Source organism: Bacillus rossius, chromosome 1, assembly GCF_032445375.1.
Source record: "Bacillus rossius redtenbacheri isolate Brsri chromosome 1, Brsri_v3, whole genome shotgun sequence".
Taxonomy (NCBI): domain Eukaryota; kingdom Metazoa; phylum Arthropoda; class Insecta; order Phasmatodea; family Bacillidae; genus Bacillus; species Bacillus rossius.
The window spans coordinates 257,689,379-257,716,285 of record NC_086330.1 but is presented as its reverse complement, the minus strand read 5'-3'; the positions used below and the strand labels follow the sequence as shown (position 1 = coordinate 257,716,285).

The 26,907-nt window shown below is 37.1% G+C and overlaps 1 protein-coding gene across 2 annotated transcripts in view; it reads right to left on the bottom strand.

The window, feature by feature from the left end:
* LOC134527503 (spermatogenesis-associated protein 7-like) overlaps positions 1 to 26,907 on the bottom strand; it is a 126,254-nt gene that overhangs the window by 36,848 nt on the left and 62,499 nt on the right. Inside the window, exons 4-6 of one of the 2 annotated variants that reach the window (XM_063360228.1) lie at positions 6,675 to 6,753; positions 6,485 to 6,586; positions 444 to 554 (exon numbers count right to left, since the gene is read on the bottom strand). In XM_063360228.1, the coding sequence (XP_063216298.1) occupies positions 444 to 554; positions 6,485 to 6,586; positions 6,675 to 6,753 (292 nt within the window). Of the gene's footprint in view, positions 1 to 443; positions 555 to 6,403; positions 6,587 to 6,674; positions 6,754 to 26,907 lie in introns of both variants that reach the window. The other variant, XM_063360227.1, reaches the window with a different exon arrangement.

Here is a 26,907-nt window from a genome sequence, read left to right as displayed (position 1 = left end):
ACGAAACTCTAGTGAAGACAGATATATGGTGCTGAGACCCATACGCAGGGGCGACCCTTGCAATGAAAATATTAAAATTTTTTGCCCAAAATTAAAGAAGAGACCCATACGAAGGGGCGACCCTTCTACAGGTAAATACGGTATGTGCAAGGCAGTCCCTCCTTTGGCACCCCCACGTTATAAGGCCTCTTGTGTAGTCAGGTGGCTCCTTCAAAGTTAAAGATAAAAACACTACAATATTGAACCTAAGACTTGAAAATTTCAATTTGTTTCTGTTATGATATACTTATGGAAAAATACAAAGGGAAAAAAATAATAAGCAATATTCTCAACTGCGCAAGCTACCCACAGCAAAAAAACCTACTTTCATTTTTCCATTTCTAAAGTTAGCACAACAATGCAGTGACTGCCTATTTTTCCCACACTCGCTGGGCAGCACCCACCTTGGCGTCCGACTGCGAGGAGTGAGAGCGCACTTTGCCCTCCTCGGCCGACCGCAACTCCTCCACGTCGTCCGGCTCCCACTCGTCCCGCGAGTAGTCCCCTTCCTCCGCCTGCATCACACTGGCTTTGTTACACTCCACTGATTGCCACCACTGTCACTGCTTTGTTTGCAACCCCATTTAAAACAAGGAATGTGGGACAAAAAGCAGTCTTATTAAAACACTAGCTGAAGTCCCTGAGCTTGCTACGGCAGTCCACAAGCAGAACACTCTCACACAGCTCATTATAATACATGCCCCCTCCCTGTGGGTACGCTACTGCCGCACCTTGAATTAAAAAATCAAACAATTCAATAGCTGTTGCATTCTGCTTCAAAAGGTGGTTTTCTCAAAATCTCATGTAGACAGTGACCTTCCTCATGTTTCGAAGGTCAAGTGTGCAAAATTTCATTTAGATTTGAGTAAAACTGTAGATTTGTGTGAGAAAGAATAAAAGAAACAAAATTTCTATATATATATATATATATATATATATATATATATATATATATATATACACACACACACACACAAACACACACACACTCACAGATATATATAATATATCAAAGTACAAACACTATTTCATTTAAGGTGATTAAAAGGTTTCACTTCGTAAAAATAAATATATGTGAAATGAAAATTCTACTTATTAAACTCTTTTGTGGGGTTTTAGACATTTCATGACATTTCTTGAAATTCACTGACTTTAGTGGTCCAACAGATCGATCTGCTATTGTGCCTGGAACTATTTATTTTATTTTTTTTATTATTATTATTATTATCATTAATATTATTATTATTATTTTAGTTTGGACCTAACACCTTGTATATTAGATTGATAACTAAACACATGATGTAGACGTGGAACAAGGAAGTTAAGGAAGGAATCAGACACTACTTATTATGTGGAATCATCATTCCTTTTGCCAAGCTGGACTGTGTAAAACCAAGTGAGAACAGAACTCATTATGAACAACACTGCCTTGTTCCATACTTGCCACTACCTCGCTCAGCCTATGTGCCTAGTGGCGTATGTGTGTGCATATGTGTATATGCATGTGTGTGCCTTTGTGTGCAAGTGTGTGCATGTGCGTGAGCGTGTCAAAACTGTATGGTGTATGGAACATGACAGTGGCACGCATTAGTTTTGGGAGGGGCAAATTACCAAAATGATTTGGGGTGGCATGAAATAGGTACCTACCAGGTTAACAGGGAATCAGAAATTTTTTTAAAAATAATAGCTCAAAGGGCTATTTTATTTTAACACATTTCTCGCATCATGACACCAAAAAAATTAACAAGTATCACCAAAAAATGTGTAAAAAAATTACATTTTTAGATTTTTACAAAGGAAAAAAATCAAAATGACTTCAAAAGTAAGGTGCAAGGTTCGACCCAGTTTTTGTTGTTTTAGCTCTAATATTATGGGGGGATGCCACACAACGCCACACCCACACGACCACTACTGGAACTCGAGCACTGTGCAACCTCATCACATCATCATCGGCAAGCTTTCATGAGGGACATGAAGAGTCAGTGTGTCGACTGAGTTGCAGGAGTAACAGTAAAAGAAATGTTATCGTTCTATGAATATCTATTCGTAATAAAAAGATAGCAAATAGCTGAGGTTTTATTTTATAAATAACTCTTAGAAAAGTAGTTTTTTCACAAATATTTTGAACGAAGTTCCTTTTACATTACATCAGAATGAAACTACCCTCTTTTATCGTATAATCGTCGCACGCACGTAATCGTTGCACCTATATTTTTGGCCGTCAAATTAGGATAAAAAAACTTCTCGCTTAAACGTCGAATGATGTTTTTGGTCCCGCTATTAGATGCCGAGCGCTTTGTGTAGGTATCTTTTCCATATAAAACGATGTATTTTAAAGTATAAATCTAATATTTATTCGGAAATTACCACTTACTTATTTAATTAACGGAAATACGAAATGGTCTGATATGTAAATTTTCTTTTAAAGACTTTTTAAACGCTATTTCCTTTATCTGATCGTCTGCGTCGCCGCAGTGTACCGCTTATAAACATGTAGCCAGCACTAGTAGGCATCATTCATGTTTGGTTATGTTGCTTCCCGTATAGAGTGCGCGCACGAAGTCGAATATCGATATCTCGCCGATTGCATGCAGCGTGCGCTCTCTGTCGAGTGCTGAGTTAACTAAATTTGATGGCCCGCATTCTTTCGTGGTAAATGTGTACTACGGCAATAGTTACGCGTTAGTTCACGTGGCAGATTCAAGTGGCCTGCGTTCGTGTTACAGTTTGGGTTTTCTATATAAAGTTGAAGAAAGGTTTTTGTTTAATGAATTATTAATATTAATTGTTTGGCATGCTCTTGTATACTCCACCTTTTTTTTTAAATAAACGTACTTTCCATGAACGGGTTTTTTATGAATAACTTTACCTAATAAAATTTTTATTTTTTTTTCCACATAATCGTCGCACCCCTACTTTTCAAACTTGGTTTTAGAATAAAATGTGCGAGGATTTTGCGAGAAAACACGGTAAATATGTTAACAACCCATACAAATTCAGTCACCAAGTCTAGAAAAAAAAAGTTTCACATACAAAAAAATAACTCCGAGCATTCCAGGCTTTAAGGGATTTTATGTAATTGTTTCAATTAACTCTTGACTTGGTGAGCCAGTACACACACTGAGGATGCAGAATGATGGTGCATTTAGCCACAGGACGTAAACAACGATTCATTATTGAGACAGTTCTGTCGCTACTGAGCCCTGCCATCACAGGGAGGTCCCACCCACAGCTGTTATGAGTTCGTGCTGCCTGCTGCCAGTGAGACACTGTGACAGGGCTGTCATTAGGCGGACGGGGGAGGGAGGAAAATCCTGGGGCCCTATTTTTAATGCTTGTATTTACATTTATCATTGACAAAAATTACAATACTATCACTAATAAAATTTAATGAAAACTTTATATGTTACGCAAATTTGTCAGATCACTTTTACAGTTATAGTCACACAAAAATTTAGTCCTTAAACTTTATTCTTAAACTGTGGTTTTTGAAAAGTTGTGCATTAAGTTATGGGGATTAGGCTCAACCTAAATTATTTGCCCCCGGGCTTGTAGTTTCTCTCAACGGAACATCAAGTGCAAGTTTTGTTATTTGTAATACTGTAACTCACAACTCAATTTGTATTCGCAATAAGATTATCAAACATGCTTTCAATGTACAGTAGAACCCCGATTATCCGCGACTCGATCATCCGATTCGCGGATTAACCGCTATTTATGTCCATTAAGTCCAATTTTTTAGTTACATATAACCAATGACTCAAAATGTATGTAAATGTTAAAATACTTTGCAAAATGTATGTTGGTCAAAGTACTTTGACTCAGTTGCGTTTATATACACAGAAAGTTTAAAAAAAAATACTAGTACATACATACGTATGTACATAATATTTTTGTGTTCCATGTTACGTGAATAGATTATACACTGGTGCGCGATTCCATTTCCGCATGACCCGACTGTACACTCCCGCGTGCAGCACGGCGCCATGCCACAGAGATTACCCGGTGCATGGAGACAGTCCATTAGTGTACGTTGTTGAAGCGTGAAGGTGGTGATAATTTTATGTACTGTAACAGTGATCTGCATTCCGATGGATTATACCGTTGTGTTGTGCGGAAGTGTTGAGCGCAACATTTCATCATGTCATCAAATGAACAGAAAAGAAAGCGAGTGGTACTGTCCATCGACAGCAAAACAAAAACTATAGAAAGATTTCAGAGTGGAGAAACGATTGCAAACTTGCGACTGAGTTTGATGTCAGTAACACAACAGTGCGCGACATCATAAAAAATTGCAAAAAAATCGCTCAGTTTGCTTCACAGGCTGACACTTCAAGTGGATTAAATAAACGCAAGACGATGAAAGAATCCACATTTAGCAGCTTGGACGCTTGTTTGTTTGAATGGTTTCAACAGAAAAGGTCGGAGGGTGTACCATTAAGTGGCGTAATTTTATCACAGCAGACGCAAATTTTTTAAAAAAAATAGGCTTGACAGAAGAACCATTTTCCTGTTATATTACTTCTCCGTTATTTTATGAGCACCGACTGTACGGAAGTGTGTGTGTTGCAACTAGTGCTTGGCACGCAAGATGAATTCAGCCTATCACTTGCTGACGCGGCGCAGTGATACGACGGTGTTTGTTTAATTCAAAACTCAGCTAAGAGTGAACGGAGAATAGATATAACGACCCCTCACGGTTCCCGAGATTAGGGTCGTTATAGAGAAGTGGTCGTTATAAGATTTCCGACCCATCTGCAACACTAAGTCATAATAGGTCGTTTTTGCACGTTCAGCAAGCTAAAAATTAAAAAAAATCTAACATTAAAAATTCATATAAATAAAGGGGGATAAAAACACAGTGAATTATACGAGACAGAGACACCGTTTCAAAACCATGAAATCAAGTCTCAATGCACTGGTATGAAAAATCTTATCTGGAAAAGAATTTTGAAGGCAGTCGTTCTGTAAAACAATAACCAGCCCGATTGTGTTACTGACAACAGAGCAATGAGCTAAGTGTGGCAGCGTCGCTTACGGGCGATGAAAAGAATGCGTGACCTTGGCAGCTATCAGCTGTCTTGGGCCCTCGGACTGGCGGGCGGCTAGTCACACACCTCGGTGCAACAACGACTCGCGTGCCCACGTCTCCGCACACAAAAGACTTAAAAACCACTGCTGCCCAGCACTAAGCAGTCCGCTTCTATATCAACACCGCACACAAACACAAAGCATGTGTATATATGTAATCTCCGAATGTCCACAGATGGCTGTCTGTGGGCTAATGACCTTTGAGGCAAGCATGACTCGGCTAACCGCGATTTTCGATTATCCGACTCACTCGTCCCCTTCATTAACACGGATAATTGGGGTTCTACTGTATACCACTTATTAGTAAGTAGTACTTTACAGTTAGCAATATGCCTGCAAATTTTCATGGCCAAAGCTAAAAAAAAAAATGGCTTAGCTGGAAAAGGCAATTACATCATGCACTATTATAACCAATGATTATAATGGTTTTCAAAAATTTAAGAATTTTAAAATGCAATAATTTCACAACTTAAGTGGGCATAGAAATTAAACTTGGTGTGGTTGCATTATACAGGGTTATTATTCAAATAACATTCGCTATAAAAAATTGTCTAGGAATCATGAAAACATGAAGCTGAACCAAAAATCATTGCTAGATACAAAACATATAAGCTTGAAAAAAAGCTTCTGAATAAAACTCCTTTGAAAAAAAATTGTAAAAAAATGTATGTAACTAAGATGTATTATGTGATCAGTACATATTTTTATTTTCACAAAATTAAACCGTAACTGTGCTACAAGCAAAGACAGAGAATCATATTGGAAATTCAGTTTCTGACTTAATTTGTATTAGATCTTAACAAACTATCCAAAAAATTGATAACTGCCAACCAAAATGTGAAACAGTTGTTATTTGTCACATTACTCTGATAATGCTGACCACTACAGCAGTACCTAATTAGGCATTGCAACTTCAGGATCACATCTCCATAGGAGGTCAGCACTAAAGCTCTGCTAGTATAGGCCAGCCCTGCCAGGGCAGGAGATCCCAGATTGCTCCACAACAAACCAACACGGAACTTGTCTGCTGCAGTGCTGCAACACATCCACACAGTTGACGTAGGTATCGTGCCAACAATGGTACAGCCCATACGTGCCCTGCCACGAGCTTGTGTTGACCGTGCACAAGCCTATGTTTGTATCAGCACAACCTCACACTGCAACTACAGGAGGATGAAGGAAATGTGGAGGACCAGAAACAAGAAGAGACAAGGGTGCTGGGTGTTGCGTACGACTGCACAGAACATGCAGAATCATGTAAGATGGTACCAACCAGGTCTGCCAGCATTTTTTTGCCAACTACAGGTCTCTTGTCCTTATTACAAGGTCGGCAATATGTATGCATAACACGTACTTTGGACTCTGCTTCAGACTTCAATATGCGAGGTTGGAAGGCTTTGCGCGGCACCATGAAGCAGTGCGAGTGGCGCTTCATAATGTCGTAGGACTGCCTGGGCTGCAAATGTACACAACATAGTACACAACATGTACATAAGACAGTTCACATCACCGAGGACTAGACGCACCCTGATGCACTTTATTACCTTACGAGGCCCATGTGGAGGTAGCACCTGAGGCAGGGGTCTCGCCGCAGACGTGTGCTTCCGGCCGTCACACGCACACCTGCAACAAGCAGTGTGTTCTACTTAGGGCGTTACAGCACCCAATACTGGTATAGGGTATTGAACGATATTCAGCACTTTGCCATACCAAAATATCAGACGTATAGGAAAAAAAGGTAATCACAGCTTAAATGTTTTTTTAAATACCATGTTTATTTGTCCTAGTTTTAACAATTTTTTTTATTGAATTATTTTAACTACATTTTTAAAGGAACATCATTAAAATATTAACTATGGTACTTTTTAACTACAAGTAAATAGAAATTTTTATGTTTATCTGTCAAGTGAAGCACAATTTAAAATTAACATGTGTTGAATTTAGATTTAGAAAAAAGGCATCCACAAACATATTTATAAAATTATGTTTTAATTATGTATGCTATTCATACAGTGTGCCCAGTAATTGTAAATGTTGACTGTAATATAAGGTATCGGTGGTGGTATCATGGTAACGGTAGAGATATAGATGTTTAGGTAAAGGAGGTATCAGAGGAGCCCTAGTTGTACTGCAGACAATCCTTGACAGTCACCATCACATTCAAAGTTTAGAAATTAAAGGACTAACATTTCTTTATTTTCCATTGCAATATCATGTTTCCCATCAAAAAAGTTGCTAGCAAAATAATTTTTTATTAATTTCAATCCCCTTTAAGGCATTACATGTAGACGAGATCTCTATGGCCTAGCACTTTGAACCAAAAGACATAATCTGTTTGTGGTAAGTCTGACAGCCTTCACATTAATAGTCTCCTTCCCAATTCTAAGTCTTGCCACACTAGACATCTGGTCGCTGCTTCGAGCCAGTATCGAGCAGCCCATCTAAGTTCCGTCGCTCAAGTTCTTGCTTGCAATATTCTCCCTGCAGCTTTGTGACAACCTTATCGGTACGACGCCATTTTTTTTGTCTGCCATGCGGCAAGGTTGTGTATCAGGCTACTGGTAGTTCGTTCTCCACCCACTAGAGCGCTGCTGGTGTTGGGGCATGGGTGTGTGGGAGTGTTGCGCTCGTCTGTCGCGGAAGTATCACCTCTGGCCGTTCTTGACAGGATTTTTAGTTTTGTCATCGGCGTGGTTGGTATGTAGTTTTTCCCATCTTGGTTTAAGCTGTTGGCTGCTACCTTGTTTTCATGACGAGAGTTTGTAATAGTTTGTTTTTGGAGTCTCTCGTCGGGTTTTGGGATGGAAGAACTTCTTAAAGTGGACGGGGAATTCATGCTGCTGCTTTCAATGGGAAAGAAGACTTCAGGGCTACCTTCAGGAGGAGGAGTTATTTTGAGCAACATGTAACAGTCGGCCGTGACAAAACGAAACATTGTGAGTTTTCAGGAGCTCTTATACTGTTGTATGGAATGTTTTCGTCTAGCTACATTCTACAAGTCTTAGAATCCTGCTTGCACATTAAGGCCCTTACTAGAATTGAAGTTTAATTTAACAGCTACAATGTTTTGTAACGAAGAGAACAATTAATAGAAAAGTTGAGATTGACAATTTGTGAATATTTTCTTGTGTTGGAGGAGGAGTTACCTAATGCCTGCTGCAGTTTATCAAAGAAAGCAGTGGCATTTTTACAAAAGACACACATTTATCACATTGATGGTGTGCCCCATTAAAGTGGAGATGCAATTAGCGATTGGAAGGACTGGCAGCTTTTTAGCATGACAAGAGGCTACTGCAGTGAAAGGTGACCATCTTGTCATAGGAAGGAGCTGTCCCAGGAGAGCTGTACATCCAAGGGCAAATCACAGAGGGCGTTGCTGTGGGTGGTGTCTGCGTTTCTGACTGTATGTGGCTGTGACAAAGTAGCAGTTGCGGAATGTTAGGAACCTTTCACGGGTGTCGCTATGAGTCATGGTCAACAGAAGTAAGTTGTAAAATTTCCTTTTCCTTGGTACTTGCTGCAGTAATTTTATACTGCTATCTGGCTCGTCACTGCATAACCCGGCCGGCTAGATTGTATGTGTGCCATTGAGTTTCTGTTTATTTACACTATCTGAGCAAACATAGCAATCTGCGAGAAAGCGTGATTAATAATTTATTAACTTTAATATTTTGCGATTGAATATTGTAGTTAATGGAGGTAAAACATTTTAATTGCATGTAATGAGAAATCATGGAAATCTGCGAGAGAGCATGATTAATAGTTTATTAACTTTAATATTTTGTAACGATTATAGTCAGTGTTTCAACTAATGTTTGCTATTGGTGATTATTTTTTAAAACATTGATAGGAATTAGGTATTTTTTGGCTGTGATAAAAAACTTTTGTAATTAATCTATCATATCTGTGGTTTGTTGGAGGAAAAGCTGCATCTATTTACAGGTTAAGCATATCCATAATTATGTTCAATGGCTATCAGCTTACTGTATTTTTTTCCTAGTCAAAGGGGGTTGTTAAATTTCTAATGAGTCAAGCCCCTGTAATAGATAATTACTGCTGTAAAAATTAATAGGGAGTGGTTAATTAAATATTTTTTATTGTTAATCCTATAGTACAGCAAGCAAGATACTTGTGAACCTGCGCAGACCCCAATTCGTGGCGTGACGCACACTACCGTCACGTGATAGCCACCAGGGGAAGTGGAGGGGATCAGTTACGCGCTTCACTCGGCTGCGTGAGGATTGCGTCAGCGCGTCATGCCGGGACCTGGGTTACACGGTACAACAAGCGAGCCTATCCCATCAACCTCGGGAATTAAGTAGAACCTTATTCCAGGACGACCCTTGCGAGGACAGGCGCGTGAAATTGTATACAACGTTGCGACGCATCTGAAAGAAATGAAGTTGCTGTACAATTTAAAATACAACAGGGTGGCCACCCTATCCACAAAATAAAATTCCCTGATTTTTCCATGTGAAAACTGAGATTTCCCTGATACATATTTATAACACTCATTTAAACTTTCAAAATACATTTCCTGGCAAGCTACAGTAATGGTATGTACATAAAGGGCAAAATAAATAAGCTTGTGTCTGTGAAAGTTAGTGTCAGTTACTAACATCAAATCATCCTCTAATGTAAATAGATCTTCAAAACCAATTTATCATTTTGTATAAATTTCAAAACAGAAAACTTATCAGTCATAACACTATCCTAACTCACTTCAGTATACAAACATAAAACAAAACTTTTGATTAAAATAATTGTTAAAACTTAACTAAGTATTTTTAAGAGAGACAATTTCTGCATCAATAAGTGATGAAGCTTCCTTTTTTGCTTCTTCTAAGAGTTTTTTGTTTTTTAACAGCAAGGCTGTTCACATTTATTAGTACCTCTATTAAAACATTTATTTAATACTAGTTTTTCCTAATAAATGGAAAATAGCACAAGTCATTCCAATTCATAAAAACGGAAGCAAATTAAATGTGGTTAACTATAGACCAATATCACTATTAAATGGTCTCTCTAAAATTTTTGAAAAAATAGTTTTTAAAATCACTAATTTCCAACTAAAAAATCGTTTATCTAGTAATCAACGTGGCTTTAGATCAGGAATGACCACAGCCATCAATCTAATTACTTTCCTTAATCCTATTTTTAATGAAGTCATTAGCAGGGGTTTGATCTTGCTGAAGCTTTCGACACTGTAAACCATTCATTACTATTAGGCAAGTTACATAATTTCAGTCTTAGTGACAATTATGTTAATTGGTTTTCTAGTTACCTTAAAATTCAAACTTTTTTTGTATCTATCAACAACTACAATTCTTCAAATTTTATAGCTAGTTCTGGAGTTCCTCAAGGTGGTACCTTGTCTCCTTTACTTTTTAACATATTTATTGATGACATTACTCAAATTCTGAATCATTCTTCTGGCACTCTATTCGCAGATGATCTAAAAATAAGTAGAAAAATTTTCTCTTTTAATGACTGTTTATTATTACAAACTGATATTAATGAAATTAATAACTGGTGTAAAGCAAATCTTGTGACCCTCAATAAAAGCAAAACAAAAATAATATCCTTTACTAGAAAATACCTTCCTATCAAATATGATTATAAATTAGGTAACACCTTAATTCAGAAATCCTCTTCTCTCAAAGATTTAGGTATCATTTTAGATTCTAAATTGTTCTTTCACCAACATGTTGAACATTTAATTTCTAGTTCCCGAAGAACATTAGCTTTAATTAAATATGTCACATGTTATGCTACAAAAACTGATTCTATCCTCTCTCTTTATTTAGCATTAATTAGGTCAAAACTAGAATACTGCTCAGTAATTTGGAACAACATCAATATGTGCGATAATATTAAAATCGAAAACATACAGAATAAATTAATAAATATTATTAATCAAAAACATCTTCCTCCACCCAATCTGATATCTCTCTCAAGTCGAAGAGAATTACTTGACTCTATTTTCATTAAAAATTGTTATACTAACAAATTGAACTGTAAATATATACTTGACAACTCCGGTTTAAGAGTACCTTCTTTTAATAGTCGTTTAACTTCCACTTTATGTACAGTTAACAGAAACAATGATCTTATCTTTAGGCTGATAACAAACTTTAATAAATTTGATAAAGAAATTAATTTTTTTCCTTAGTCCTTAATGATCATGTGTGTTTTAGTTCTGTGTTGTCTAAATTGTAACATTTTAATTTTGTTTTATTGTCTTTGTTATGTGTGTTTTGTTTTTATATTGTATTGTGTGTGTTTTTCATTTATGTTTATTATTGTGAGTGTATTTGTGTCTAATTGTGTGCCTACCATTAAAGGTTTTGTCCTGTTAGTTGGCATGTTACAATTATAAATAAATAAATAAATAAATAAATAAATAAATAAATAAATAAATAAATAAATAAATAAATAAATAAGATCTTTAACAGCCATTGCAGTTATTTTTTTTAAATTTCAGCATCATTATTGGCCTCTTTTTGAGCATTAATTTTAGATGTTGCTTCCTTATAACGAGCATGAGAGTTTCGGGTAGCATGAATGACTTCCTTAGAAACGTTGGATATAAAGGCGTCAACTCCACCTGCTGCTGTTACCCCATCATAAACATGTCTCTGAGCTACAAGTGATTCTTCTCTGAGGTTTTCCACTAAGCACTCGCAATTAATTGAGAAACCTCTCTCTAGATTTGCATTTCCATGCGACCAGATGCGGAAAAAATTTAAGAAAGGATACAAGCTCATCACAATTTCGTTGAGAGGCTACAAGTTTCATCCATAAACCATCCAATTTATTCTCTTTTCTTACAAATGTCTTCATGGTGTCCTTCACATCTTCTGCATCACACAAAACCCTGAACTGACTCTCAACTCTGTCAGCTTTGGTTCCTGAAATCCAGTTGTTTTCCACCAAGATTTTTAGAGTCTGCTTTAGACGTTTGTTTCGCAGAGTTGGTCGCACTACAACATCTGGATTGAAACAGGAGATCCCCTCAGTCAGAGAGTATTTAAGAGGCGAGTATTCCAGCATTTTCTCAAAAAACCTTTTCAAGCAATTCCTACAATCATTTTTAAACGGCAGAATTTCCAGTTCAGGTGCACTTTTGATTTTACGCAGAGAATCACGAGTTACATAACCAATATCAACATGCTTTGCTCCCAGTAAACTATATTTATCAGAAAGATCAATACCAGTGACCTTACTAGAAGAGTCCAGCTTCTCAGATTTGACAAATTTTGTCATGACATTTTTCACCAGTGAGTTTAGTGCCTCGAACAACAGAGGTGCCATTGGTGCATCAGACTGAAAGTCGGTCAGGAAAGGCTCTACAGTGGAAGCCAATGAATGGAAAAAAGTTAGCTTGGAAAGTAAAAACTTATCTTTCAGTAGTTCTGACACGACTGAGAAACTGTTACACTGTGGAACTTTTTTTTTGGTTACTTCTACTACATACTTTTCTAGAAAAGGTACAATTATCATTGCTCTTTCTGCTACACTGGTGTTTTCCAACCATCGTATGGGACAAAATTTCAATGGGAAAGTATAAGAGCCAGAATACTGAATATAATCACTTCTACGCAAAGGCACATTTTTAAATAAGAAATACAGAGCTCTCAGAAACTCCATTACCTTCCACCCAGTGGCCTTGATTGATGGCTTAAAAGCCCCATGAAGAGAATGCAGCCCACATGTGCCAATATCCAAAATTGATGCAACACTTGGATCTTTCTTCAAAAAGTCACGTAAATCTTTTATAAGCTTAACATTAACGTTTGGCCCATCCATTGAAACCTGTACAATTTTATACAAATCAATCTCACTTATGGCTGAAGTCAGGGATTTTAACTGGTCTTGTGATGTTGCATGCCCAACAAATGCAGAATAAAAATACCTTGTAACTACACAATTGGTTACCTCATTCCAGAACCTAACCATAACATCCATCTGACATTTTTGTGCCACCTTGTTGAGAGATTCATCGAAACCAATCACAATGTGTGAAGCATCTGAACATATTTTAACAAGTTTTCTATGGAAATATGGTGCCAAACCAAACACGACCAGATAAGAAATTTTTGTCCGGTGTAGCTGCATTTATTGGGCAATCATAGAATCAGGAAACATAACCTTTAAATACGATGCATTTAGGTCCGCACTGCGAACTGACTGTTAAAACACACCAAATTATCTCCGCACGAGTCACATTTTCTTTCATAATAAACCTATTCATACCACATGACTCTTGCCTAGATTTAACCTCACTTACAGCTGTAGTGTTTTCTGATATATTTCTAACAGCAGTAGCTGCTGGCGTAGAAGACTGCTGCGAAAATGTCAGGTGTAATCTCGATCCATGAGGTGATTTATCAGCACAATTAAAAAATACATCCAATGTGCATCCTGAACCCGAAAGCTTTGTTATCGATTTATGTTTCTTGCCATTTAAATGACTCCTCACTGCAGTCTTTCCCATATTACTTAATGAAAAGGTTGTGTTGCACAAACTGCATGCCGCAGAGAATGGATTTTCTTTTACCTGGCGAAGCCATTCCTTAAACCGCTGATCAACAAGCCAGTCTTGTGAAAACTTGCACTTATAATTGGACAGTGTTATGCAACAAGGAACCAACCCACAAAATTAACATTTTACCAATACCAACATAATTAACTGTAAGAATAGATTACCTAACCTGTGGTAAAATTCCTGTCTTTGGTATTTTAGTTTTGGTTCTATGGCTGTCTGAACCAACCATCATTCAAATAATATAGAATTTTAGTTTTGCAACAAAGAACCAGCTTGAAGGTTCTGGAGGCATTTAGTTATGTGTAGGTAATTTAAATCTGCAACAAAGAACCAAGCCTCAATGAAGCTATTGGTTTTGTTCATTTAATTGTGTTATATTATTGCAACAAGGAACCAGTCTACATAATTATTTTTTGTGTGGCAAGCTGAAATGAATATATAGTGCCTAAAATGCATAGTATGAAAATAATTCAATTGGCACTGAAGTCTTTGCAAGCAAATCATCAAGAGCATATACAAGTAAGAGTTCATTTTTATAGTATTGTAAGCATTCTAATTAATTAATAGGTAATTACTATAACCTCAAAACTAATGTTTTGCTTTTATAACAGTGAAAATAGTACAAATATAGTTGAATAGTTTTAAATAATTGTGTTGTGAAATAATTTAAGACAGTTTTTATTCTTGGCTTTGTTATAGAATGTCTCTTCCAATGTAGAGTGAGGCTGTTGGGTCTATTGATGAAGCTGAGTCTACCGATGTTTCCGAGCATCCTACCGATGTTTCCGAGCAGCTTACTGATGTTCACGAGTTTACCAATGTTTATGGGTCTACAGAAAATCCAGAGGTAATAGGTTGGACTGAGCATGTGAACTGCTATTCATTACATTTGCCAGACACTGGTGGTGATATTCAAACATTTATTGTCAACAATGATGGTGACCTAGTACCTATAGAAAATGAAGTTGTTGAAGTACAAACTGAAGAAGATAGTGTAACTGATAATTTACCGCCTACAGAACATTTAATAGTTGCTGAGGTTATTGCAACTGCTAATGATCATGCTCAAGTAACAGATAATGCGCACAATCAGAACATACGAAATTATGTTACTCTTACAGTTACAAGTGAAATTACAGTTCAGAGTAACCAACTTTACACTTATGATGAAATTCAGCATGATCACGGATATCCAAACTTGGAAAGTGAGGAAAATCCATGTTCTAACCAAATACAGGGAAGGAAAAGGAAAGGAAGAAAAAGAAAATATGCAACTCAGTCCCGTGAGGACAGGAAACGAAAATGCCAGTCAAATCTGTCATACATCAATTCACGTGACAATGAAGTAGACGAGAGATCTTACAAGAACTATGAATGTACCAATAATTGCAAGTTATTGTGCCATACAAATATCTCAGTTGAAGAAAGAAATATGGTGTTTCAAACATATTGGGGCTTAGGAAATTATAATGCTCAAACCACATTATTGTCAACAATGGTTTATGAATCTACCGTCAAAAGGAAGTACAGTAAGAATGATAAAAATGCCCGCAACTTCTCAAGAACATATACATTAAAAAATGTGCCTGTGTGTTGTAGTATGTTTATTCACACACTTGGCATTTCTACGAAAAGAGTTAACACTGCCTTGATGAAAGTAAGAAACTCAGAAATTGCTGATAAAAGAGGCTTCAGAGGTGGACACAACAAAATAAGTGACAAAACCAAGAACAGAGTAATAAGTTTCCTTAATAAAATTCCAAAATACAAATCCCATTATCGTCGAGCAAACAGCAGCAAAGAATATCTACCAACCCATTTGACAGAAAATGCACTCTATCAGCAGTACCAAAAAGATGTTCCTGCCCCAGCTAAGTTTTCCACTTTCAAGAAGCTGCTCCACGAAAACTTTAATCTGAGACAAAAGAAGCTAAAAAAGGATTGTTGCAATGTGTGTGATAGTTTGCATGAACAAATTAAGACTGGAGTCAGCAATGAAGAGAAACTGCAATTGCTAGAGAAACAAAGGATGCATTGGGAAAAAGTAGAAACAGCAAGGAATCAAATGAAAGAATACCTGCAGAAAGCAAAGGATGAACCTACATTAGAAGTATTTACATTTGACCTTGAGAAGACACTTCCCTTGCCTAGACTACCAACAAACGTAATGTTTTACAAACGTCAGCTATGGCTCTATAACTGTGGAATTCACACAGGAAAGAAAAATGAAGCACACTTTTATGTGTGGACTGAGGATACCGCTGGAAGAGGTGCTCAAGAGGTTGGGTCATGCCTCAAAAAACATTGTGAAATGAACTTGGAACCTGGAATTAAGGAGCTTATACTATGGTCCGACTCTTGCGGCGGACAAAATCGCAACATAAAGGTAGTTCTCATGTTAAAGCCTATTTTGCAAAGTCAACCAACACTTCAGCAGGTTACAATGAAATTTCTTCTTCCGGGACATTCATTCCTGCCCAACGACACAGATTTTTCTGATGTAGAATGTGCACTAAAACTTCAACAGTGATTATTCACTCCACAAGACCACATCTTTGTCATGAAAAATTGCAGGAAGAGGAAGCCTATTTGTGTTCAGCATATGAATAAAGAAGATTTTGTTGGCTGTAGCAAAATGGGAAAGGCAATAGTGAATTGCAAGATTGACATCAACAAAGAAAAAGTGAGTTGGTTGAAAACCAGGGAACTATCTATGAAGAAGTCTGAACCATTCCTCTTTCACATGAAAACTGAGTTTACAGCAAATGCTCAAACTGTGAACATACAGAAAATATCAGTTGGTTGCCCTTCAGAGTTAATTTTTTGTAGTGCACATCTTGTACCACTGTGGCCAAGTGGGAAGCCAGTATCTCTACCAAAACTCTAGGACATCAAATCGATCATGCATCTCATTCCCCAAGATGTTAAGCAGATGTACGAAGTAAGGCAAGGAAAATGTGTTAGATGATGTTGAAGGTTATAATGCTCAGTTAGACTTTGATGTTGAAGAATAACTAAATAATAGAACTAAATAATAGAAAAAAATAGAAGCCAACCATTTCAATAAGCCGCAAACATACTGTAGCCGATAAAATGTGAACACTGTTTGCTAAACATAGTTAATTATTAAGGCCACTATAACCCGCTAGTTAAGAAAATATATTTGTCCGCGTGGGTGGCACAAAACAGCCGCAATGGAAAAACGACATATTAAGTAGTTACTAACAATGGTACGGCCCCTGTAATTAATCGAAACAACCAAGCTTTACATACACACCCGCCATTTTAAAAAAAAACTGTAAACACTAAACAACATTCTATTCTACTCGCGACTGCGCAGTTGAGAGGCCCTGAAAGGCACATACAAATGCGCATTGATACGGCCCCGCATGGCGCATACATACCATGCCGCAAAATCCCGGCGCTACAAGTGCACGCTGGTAAACACGAAACACGAAAGTAAGTAAGCTAAGGTTTGTGAGGCACAGGACCAAATATCCATTATTTTTTATTTATGGGTATTATATTTTCTATACAAATCCTGTTGTTCCATGTATGTAGACACCCTGCAATTTAAAAATAAATATATTCAGATCGGCAAAAACAACCTCCCGGTTTTAAGGGAAAAATCCCTGAGATTTCCCTGATATTTCCAGGTGATAGTGAAACCCCTGATATTTCCCGGTTTTCCCGGTGAGTGGCCACCCTGTACAATGTTACTGAAGTGACTAGTGCTGCGAAGGGTGTGTCTGAATCAACGGTAAAAAGGATTTTGGCTGAGAGGAAAGTAAAAAGTAAAATTGGTCTGAACTTTTCAACACCTACTGGCCAAAAAAAGAACGCAAAAAACGGTTAGAAGTCAACGATTTTAAGTGTGGTGCTGTGAGGAGAAAAGTGCATGAATTTTACACTGTCAGGAAAACTGTCCCAACTTTAAATAAATTAAAGACTGCTTTGCGAGATGATGGTGTTTTGGAGTGCAGTAAAGAATTTTTGAGATCCCGTTGGAGAAGGATTTTGATTGAGAAGCCTGATATAGCAGCATGGAGGGGGTGTTTCCTAAAATAAATGCGCAAGTTTCAAAACGATGGTCGTTCAATCATTTATGTAGATGAAATGTACATCCATGCTACCCACAGCATTAGTTCTTGTTGGCAATCGGACAATGAGCTGGGTGTTACAGAGCCAATCGGGAAAGGCCAGCGTTTAATAATTGTGAATGCAGGAGGAGAGGAGGGATTTGTACAGAATGCATTGTTGATATTCCGGTCAAAACAAACAACGGGAGATTATCATAATGACATGAATTTCGAAAACTTTTCGAAATGGGTTACACACAAACTTCTTCCAAATTTTCCTGAAAACTCCATCATTGTTCTCGACAATGCAAGTTATCACAATGTACAGACAAATAAGAAGCCGACTTCCGCTAACACCAAACAAGTGATTCAAGAGTGGCTAAAAATAAACAACGTAGCTTTCTCCTCTGACCTAACAAAAGCCAACCTACTATTACTTCCAAAACTTTCAAAATTGACGAAATCATTAAAATGAACTCCCACCAAGTAATCAGGCTTCCACCCTATCATCCTGACCTCAATCCGATTGAGTTAGTGTGGGGATATATTAAAGGACAAGTGTGCGAAGAAATATCATGCTCACTCGAAGACAAGAAGTCATTATGTGAACAGCTGTTTAGTAGCTACTCTAAAGAGCAATAGAAAGAATGCTGACGGCATGTGGAAAAAATCGAGAATGAATACTGGAACTGTGATAGGTAATAGATAAGATTATTGTTAATCTTGAAGAATCTACAGACGAAGATTCCTCTAGTGATACGGAAAATGCCAGTTTCACATTAGACTCAGATTAGGTAAATAACATAATAACTATCTAACTATTAAAATATTACATTGGCATCTTAAAATTATGTATCTAAATCAACACGTGTTTTTGCGTCGAACATTAGTGACGGAAAAAGTAGTGACAAAACGCAAATGTTCTGTATTTTACCTATAAGAAAGTGCTATTTGTACTGAACCCTTAACCAAATGATAATTTGATAACAAAGCCTTCAAAGAAAGAGTAATTTTAACACATGCAGCTTTTTTGTTTATGATAATATATAGTTTTTTGACAGAGAGGTTTTTTATGACTGCAAACAAATAGCGTGACTGCAAGCATGCTGATGTTCTGTTAACTTGATTTATTTTTGTAAATATGTATGTGTTTGAATGATTTGGACATGGGTTAACGATGTAGTGTATTTTCCAGTTGTGATTACATCATGCAGTTCATGCGTTATAACCTTTGTGTCGCGTTCGTGTAAGACGGGCTGAAACTCCATCGCCTTGATTTGGAGGGGTCGCCACGCCTTCCCCTCCAGACACTGCCGTTGCGCTAAGGGGTGGTAAAGGGGAAGGCAGACCATGTGCACAGCGATAACAGAGATGGTTCAGATTTAACTTTTCCTCCTATAGCTAATGAGTTGCTAAGGAAGGGACATAACCTTTTGTGAAGAATGTGGTAATAAACCTGGGGACATATTTTAACCTATTGGGTTGTGTTCTTGTGTTTTATTGAGTGATAACCATGGTGCTTAATAATTTGTTACATATATAATCTTGGCAAATTCCTACATGAATGATATTCAATGTATGTACTATACTCATTTTTAAATACTGGGTTTGGCGTGATATGGAGGTGTCAGGTAGCTGCGTAATGTGGAGGCACCTGATTAATTGTGTAATAAGTAGAAATTTTGTTGAAAAGTAAAAAATGCTTGAGATTCAAGTGAAGGTCGTAGTAGTAATAGTATTACATATTTAAATGATTTTTTTTTGGGGGGGGGGGGGGGGGTAATGATGCAGTGGTGCCACGAGCTCGGGTATACCAATTAATGTTGTGCATGTTAGAAAATAGGCACTGTGTACTTACTTAAAATGCACATATGTAGTGGTGAGCCTGTTAAACACCACCCTTGAGAAACTGCAAGTTGCTGTTTGCTCCCCCATCCCATGTCAGTTGATGTTGCATATTTATATTTAATAATAAAGTTTGTTGTTACCTTTTGTTATCCAGCTGTTCTTTTATTTAACAGTAAATTAATATTGGCCCTATGTGTCTGAGGATAAGAATCTATGCTGGTGCTATTGCAGTTGTTCTTGCATTTTGCGATGAAAAACTTTCTAATTGTCAGATTATGAAAATGTTTGCTCATTCTACACATTTGCTCGTGATTTTTGCAACTAAAAATTACTTAAATGTCCCTAGTTATTACATCGTTTTACTGCCTGCTTGTGGTGGTCATTTTCCCTTAAATTTAGGTAAGGAGGCCAACTGCGAGAGGAGTGGTATGACAGCTTGAAGTTGGCTTCTTTTCCATAGTTTTGGGTCCTACATTCACAGGCCAATCCATCAACACCCTTAAAATGTATAAATAGGCAAGTCACTTTATGATGTTATTGAAGTGAAACTTTTTTGGGCACAAGGAGAGTAAAATTTTAAGGTTGAATTTTAATGCAACGTTTTTGTGAAATATTGTTGTTAAACGATTTCTGAAGCTAATAGGTTCCGGAAGGGTGTAGAAAACTTGTAGGACTCCATTCCCTAGAGTGGAATCCACGTTGTGGCGTGCGGCTCAGGTTGAACCCTGCCATGCTGCAGGGATAGGCGGGTCGCGGCAGTAGGGACCCGCCCGCACCTGACGCCACCCGACTTGCTGACACCTAGTAAGGGAGTATTTGGGCAAAGGGCAACACAACTGGGTTTGATCTTATTGTTGTGTAACGTGTCACGGGTCATATTCTCAATAAAATTGTGTTCTTTCAAGTACATATTATTTTATTTACTTGTGTAAATCAGTATTGTTAAACAGTGTTGTATGAGTATTGTTTTAGCTGTGTAAATAAATATATTTTTTGCTTGTATAATGCTTTTCACGCTTTAGTGTGACAGGGTAATTATTTATCATGACTTATTTTTGATTAAGTAAATCACACACAGTATTATAATTATGAGCCAACGAGCGTGTAAATATGTTAAGCCCTACTAAGAATATGCTAGTTAAAAAAAGTTTAAAAATTCCATATGTGGAATATTGTTATTATTTTTACTTTGTGGTAATATGGTTATAATGTAAAGGTTTACTGTGAGGTAGGTCTGTTCCATTTTGTTTACGCATCGCGGAGCAGCAGACATGTTACTCATTATTGTTCATTCATTTGACAGCAGAACATTACCGTATTTACTCGCATATAAGTCGCCATCGCAGATAGGTCGCACCCATAATTTGAGGTCTTGAATTTGGTATTTAAAATTCCCCCCATATAGGTCGCACCGGTAATTCATTACCGCGCCGTGCGCCGTGCGCGGAGAAAGGTCATTGTACTCGATCAGCTGCTGTTACAGCGCGCCTGCTGGCTGTCTTTGTTCACTGAGCTGCGCATGCGCAGTATAACTCACTCAACGCTCCGCCCAGACTCATGACCTTGCATCAGCAGCCAGCCAATAGATGCGAGCTTAGCGGAAAAAAATATAAGCTCCACCTCCCGTGTACCAGTTTTGTCCAGTTTATTGGTATACGCACCAGTTTTCTCGCTAACGTGACACGTTCAAGTTTACGTCCATCTTGATGTCTTGATACCAATAATTAATTAATTATGATCCCCAGAAATAAATTGTTAGTTTAAAAAATATGCGTCAACTGTACAATACTTCCGAAATTATAAAATACGTATAAAACAGTTACCAAGACTCCGCTCATTTTATCTTGTGAAGTTTGTCTCGTACCAGTATTTCGGCTAAGTTGTGACATAAATACAGTATCAGAAATTAACAATCAGCCATGTTCATACATTCGTGAGTTTGTTTTTCCCTCGTGCATTTTAGATTGTATCCTGCTATAATTACTCGGACTTTTACACGCCTAGGCTTAAATTATTACATGTTTTGAAATAAAAGCAACTTTTCATGTTATAAAATATGTATATTTTGTGATTTAAAATGTTCATTGACGACTATAAACGTTACGTTTTCACGATGTTTTTAGGCCTACTAGCTAATCTTATTTACTCTTAAAGTAAGTACCCAAGGTATTTTATGGTTGTTTATGGTTGTTACGTGACGTAAATAGCGGGATGGATTCGATTTTTGAGTCGTAATTTGCGTGAAAGTATTGTATTGGACTAAATGGGAACTAAACGGGACCTGAAGAATATAGTGCAAATAACGGGAAAACGTAAATAACGGTAACGTAAATAAGGGGTTTCGCTGTATGTGTACATTGTAAATAAATTTGCCTATACCTATATAAACTTCTTTTTCGCATTTTAAAGCAAAATATTCCAAAAAAAATTCCTCAAAAATTTTTCTTCACATATAGGTCGCACTTCATTTTTTCCCCATCAAATCTGGTAAAATTGCCGCGACCTATATGCGAGTAAATACGGTATAAATGCCTATGAACAAGAGTGTCGCCAGCCGATGGCCTAGGGGGGGGGGGGGGGTCAATTTGTGGGAAAAGTGTGTATTTTTTGCATTTGGCTACATTTTTTTGAATCTCCAGGGCTCTAGGGGGGGGGGGGGGGCAACTGCCCCCTCTACCCCCCCCCCCCCCCCCGGCGGCACCCTTGCCTATAAATGCATTGAATCTTGTGCATTATAACTCAATGATAAGGTGATATTTGTAGAACTACAAAATCAGTCTATTACAATGCTCTATCACATCTAACCTATATATAATATTAAATTAAGAACTAATTTAGTATAATCAATCCTAGCTTTAATAAATGCTAAACAAATCTTTTTTAAGAGTAATATTTATTGTTAATTAATCAATATTGACTTATGAATAATTACTGATTATTTCAGTGAGTATCTAATAATTTTGTTAATTCATGTTTATTATTTTATTTCTATTTCTAATCTAATTTCTAATAAATACAAAAAAGTTAGGTTTCTTAAATACTTGAAAAAGAAAGGAAAACCAACAAACCCTGCACTGTGTTATCTTGTTATTAAATTGCATAAATGGTTTTGCTGAGTAATTTTAAGTAATATTATAAATGTAGTTAAGAATAAATTTTATTGAAGTTGATTTACTTGTTAAAATGTGTATAAATTGTAGAGAGAAATGTTTTCATGCTTTAGTTGGGGTTCTGAAAATTTAATACAACAATTTATGGTGTGATTATTTAAACAGTGAGTAATATTTAAAGTTAATTAGTCATTATTAAATTGATCAATAATTAATGATATCATGAGCAATTATTTTTAAGTTAGTAATAATTTTGGTAGTTCATGTTTATTTAGAAATTTGTATTCTTTCTCTCCCTCTCTCTGCCATTTTACCACTTACGATATACTTACGAGTCGAGGTTTGAATTGCCAAAGAAGATTCACTTCTATCACACGTACTCGGTTATACGTGCTATTTTTTTATTATTGATTCAAATTTTTCTCGACACAGAGGTCATTAGAGACAGGAAAACAGTGCTACTGAGATTTCTCACTCTTTAAATCAAAATGACTTTAAAGATCACAGACATGTTTCTTTCCACCATTCTTTGCTGAGGAACTCATAATAACTGGACACCTCCTAGTCATTATAGTTTCAAGTTACATAACTGGCATGAATTAATAAAATCCAAAATCATGCTGTACAATTATAGTCGAACAAAATTACATTGCATTCAATGTAATATTATGACAAGTTGTCTCAAAAAACCATGAATGGACAAATCTCAATAAGATCTTAATAAAATATACCTAGATATCTCTGAAAAAAGAGGAATAGATATTTTGAAGAAAAATTGCCACTTTCCTGAAATTTAATAAATCTTCTAAGTTGTACATAAGAATGCTTAGTGGCTTTAATTAGGTAACAAATTACTGCCACAAACAATTTTACAATTCCACGACAAAGCACCAGTTATGACAAAGCGTTCAGTCGCTGTCAAGCGTTCAAACCTGACAGACATGTTGCAAGGCGCTCTCTTTGTTTTTTTTTTTTACTTTTTGACTTGTTAGTGTGGTCTGCTAAGTAATTATTATTAATTCATCACTGACAGATCAACACAATTTCATGGGGTTTCATTTACTCATGTGATAAGTGAACAACACACCTAAAAATGTTTCTGTCTCTGCCAAAGAAAACTAATTCCAAAGCAACAGGTAACCAAGGTCTACCAACTTCTGAAGTTCTCAAGTTCGAAGTCACCCATAGCGATAATATAATTAAATCCATTAAGTCCTTACGAAATTATGTTTAAGAACTTAAAAACAAAAATATGATTTTGAATACCCTGCTGATTGATTTCAGAACTGAAACACCAGAGATCAGATAAGAGCTGCTTTTAATCAAGCAGTCTCTAATTTCCAGGAAAGATCAAAAGTCAAAACACCACATATAGTCAAGTGTTAAAAAAGCACATAACAACATGACAGCTGTTCGTGTTGAAACATCCTCAACATTGTCAACACCCACCACCTCCGGCTAGCTCAAATTAGGTGATGAGTGGAACATACAGGTTAGAAGCAGGTCACGAAGAAATTACTGCTCAATGTTCGATGGATTACCTGTTTCTTTTATTCATGATAAAATTACACCATATTCCATATAACAGAGCACACAAAAAAAATTTAAACTGTACCTCCAGAAAGGAGAAAAAAACACGTAGATTCTTACTACGACTACATTATATTGCCCAGATCAGTTCCAGGCAGCGACGGCTGGACAAAACACATTGTCGCATCGCTGTGAGCTTTGCCTACGACTACGGTCTAATTTATTTAAATGTCCGAAGAGAAAAAAAAAAAGGTTGTTAGGCGTCGTCTGGATCGTAGCCGCTAAGTTGTAGTACAATATAACATTAAAAAATGATGCCAAACATCGCCCGACCACGACCTCTCGGCACGGTGCTCAGACCATGACTAACTTTACAGCTTTCCTTTCCTTCGTGCAGGCAGTGTCCTGGGCTCGCTGACGTAATTTTCAGCCAATCACGGCGCATAGCAACAGAAGCTCCCACTAAATGCTTAGTTCTGTTTCCAAGACGCAGCGATTTTGTATCTTTTTCGCACCCCCGTGACCATGACTCACACACCTAGCGTGTGAAACAAAGCCTCGGTCGTGGAAATAACGAAGGAAAATCACGTCAGCATGCCTTCCCACACAAAGAAGCCAGCAAAAAAATTACTTCAAAAATAAACTTATGAATTTTAAAATTATAAACAATAAACATGGTGAAATACTTTACGTCTAACTTCGAAAAAGGAAAAAAAACTTTACATCATTTGAAAACCTAACCTGAAATTTGACAAAAAAATTTATGACAAAAGATTATTACTGGATTGCATGAGGAAGGCTGTAATCTAGGTTGTTACAACATCTTGCAACTGCAATTTGACCATCAACCCAAATGTGACTCAGCAAGAAACTCATGAAGTCACAAGCGTAAAAACAACTCGAGTGCTGACGGTGAAGGTTTTACCGTTGTACAACACATGCAGAAGTCCCATGCCAACAGGAGGATTGACACTAAACGTGAGCAAGTCGGTAAAAAAAGCCAGTAAAAGTGTGAATCAGGAATAGTTCCACGCTAAAAATTGTGTCAAAACAGATTTTCAAAAAGACAAAAGCACTCTTTGTCATTGAACCACACATTCAGAAAAACTAAATCATAGACTGCATATGGAATGAAATCAACATGACCCAAGTCAAAGTAAGAAAACTCCATACTAAATTCAATACCTATGCATCCTTTCAAATTTCCCTCATAAGATGACTTTCACAGATTAAATAATATAGTATTTTGGCTAAACTGTCATCTTATAAGCACCTTTTATGGGAAATTATACCCAGATCAAATCGCTAGCAACATCTTGACCCCTCTGGAACCTACTCCCACAGCTACTGCTACTGCCTCTAATTCATTCCAGATGCCTAGAGAAGCATCTGATGTCCTTCCGTGGAGTCAATTACAAAAGACTGGGTAATTACTAATAAAAATATCAGAGGACTTAGGACTAAGTCCAATGAATTTTATGAAAATCTTGTAAACTCAAATAATGTGTTCAGTCGCGGCCGTGTGTCCCAAGCGGATGGACGTGTTTAGTGCGAGCTCCACGGTATTGTTGCTTCTAGCTCGTGTTACGCAATTAGGTTACTGGCAATTCATGCTCAACGTTAGTTTGTGCGATGATTCGCTAGATTTCCGGGGTTTTTCAGTAAAAAATGAACTGATATGTTGGGTTTGCAACACCAATAGAAAAGGTAAATATAATCCTTTCATCAATTGTGCGGGCTGCAGTTCAGTTAAATGTCATGAAAACTGTGCTGAACGAGCAGGGACTCTTAATATAAATAACGGTTTAAGACGTTTTTATGCTCTCAATGCCAAACTACTAATACTGTTCAAACCATGAATCCAAGTTCCACTGCTGGATCGCTATCTGCTTTATTTTCTACTAAAGATAAAGGATCGAAACAGAAGTCAGCCGCCGCAAAGGGCACTGACCTAAATTTATCTTTCAAGATGTGTGTAACTGCTTGTGAGATAGGCATTCAGACTGATGAATCTTTGAATAATGTCATTCCTGGAACGGAATCTTTACTAGAAAAAATATGCGCCAAGCTGGATGTACTCACAGTACAAATGAAGAAGTGAGAAATGAAAATTGTATTTTAAAAACATTATTGAATGACACAAGAAGTGAATTATCGCAGCTCACTGATGCTACAGTAACGCAGCAGAAACATGATATTAATCCTGTTAATGCATCTCCAGACAAGGCGACCTACAGCTGTGTTACACAACAGGGAGCGGTAAGTAGGTCAGTGAACAATAGCCGGTTACCGTCACCGCAGCGGAAACAGAATGCCAGGAGTGTACAAAATCACCCAGTCCATAGTCCGTCAGCTCAGATCAATTCAGTATTAACTAAAGCAAATGAATTAACAAAACCACAGCAAGATGAAGAAGGATTTACTGAAGTAAGGTATCACCAAAAATCAAAAAATAATTTAACAAAAACGGCGCAGCATTTCGAGAAAAAACGTGAAATGCAAATTGGTGTTAGAACCACATCCACTTTGAAAACCGTAACAAACCCTAGGCAGTTTAAATCTAAAGCCCTGTTTGTCTCTAGATTCGACCCCTCAGTTACAGAAAGTGAAGTCACATCATATATTAAAGGTGAACTTGATATCTCCTACCTTCGCGTAGCCA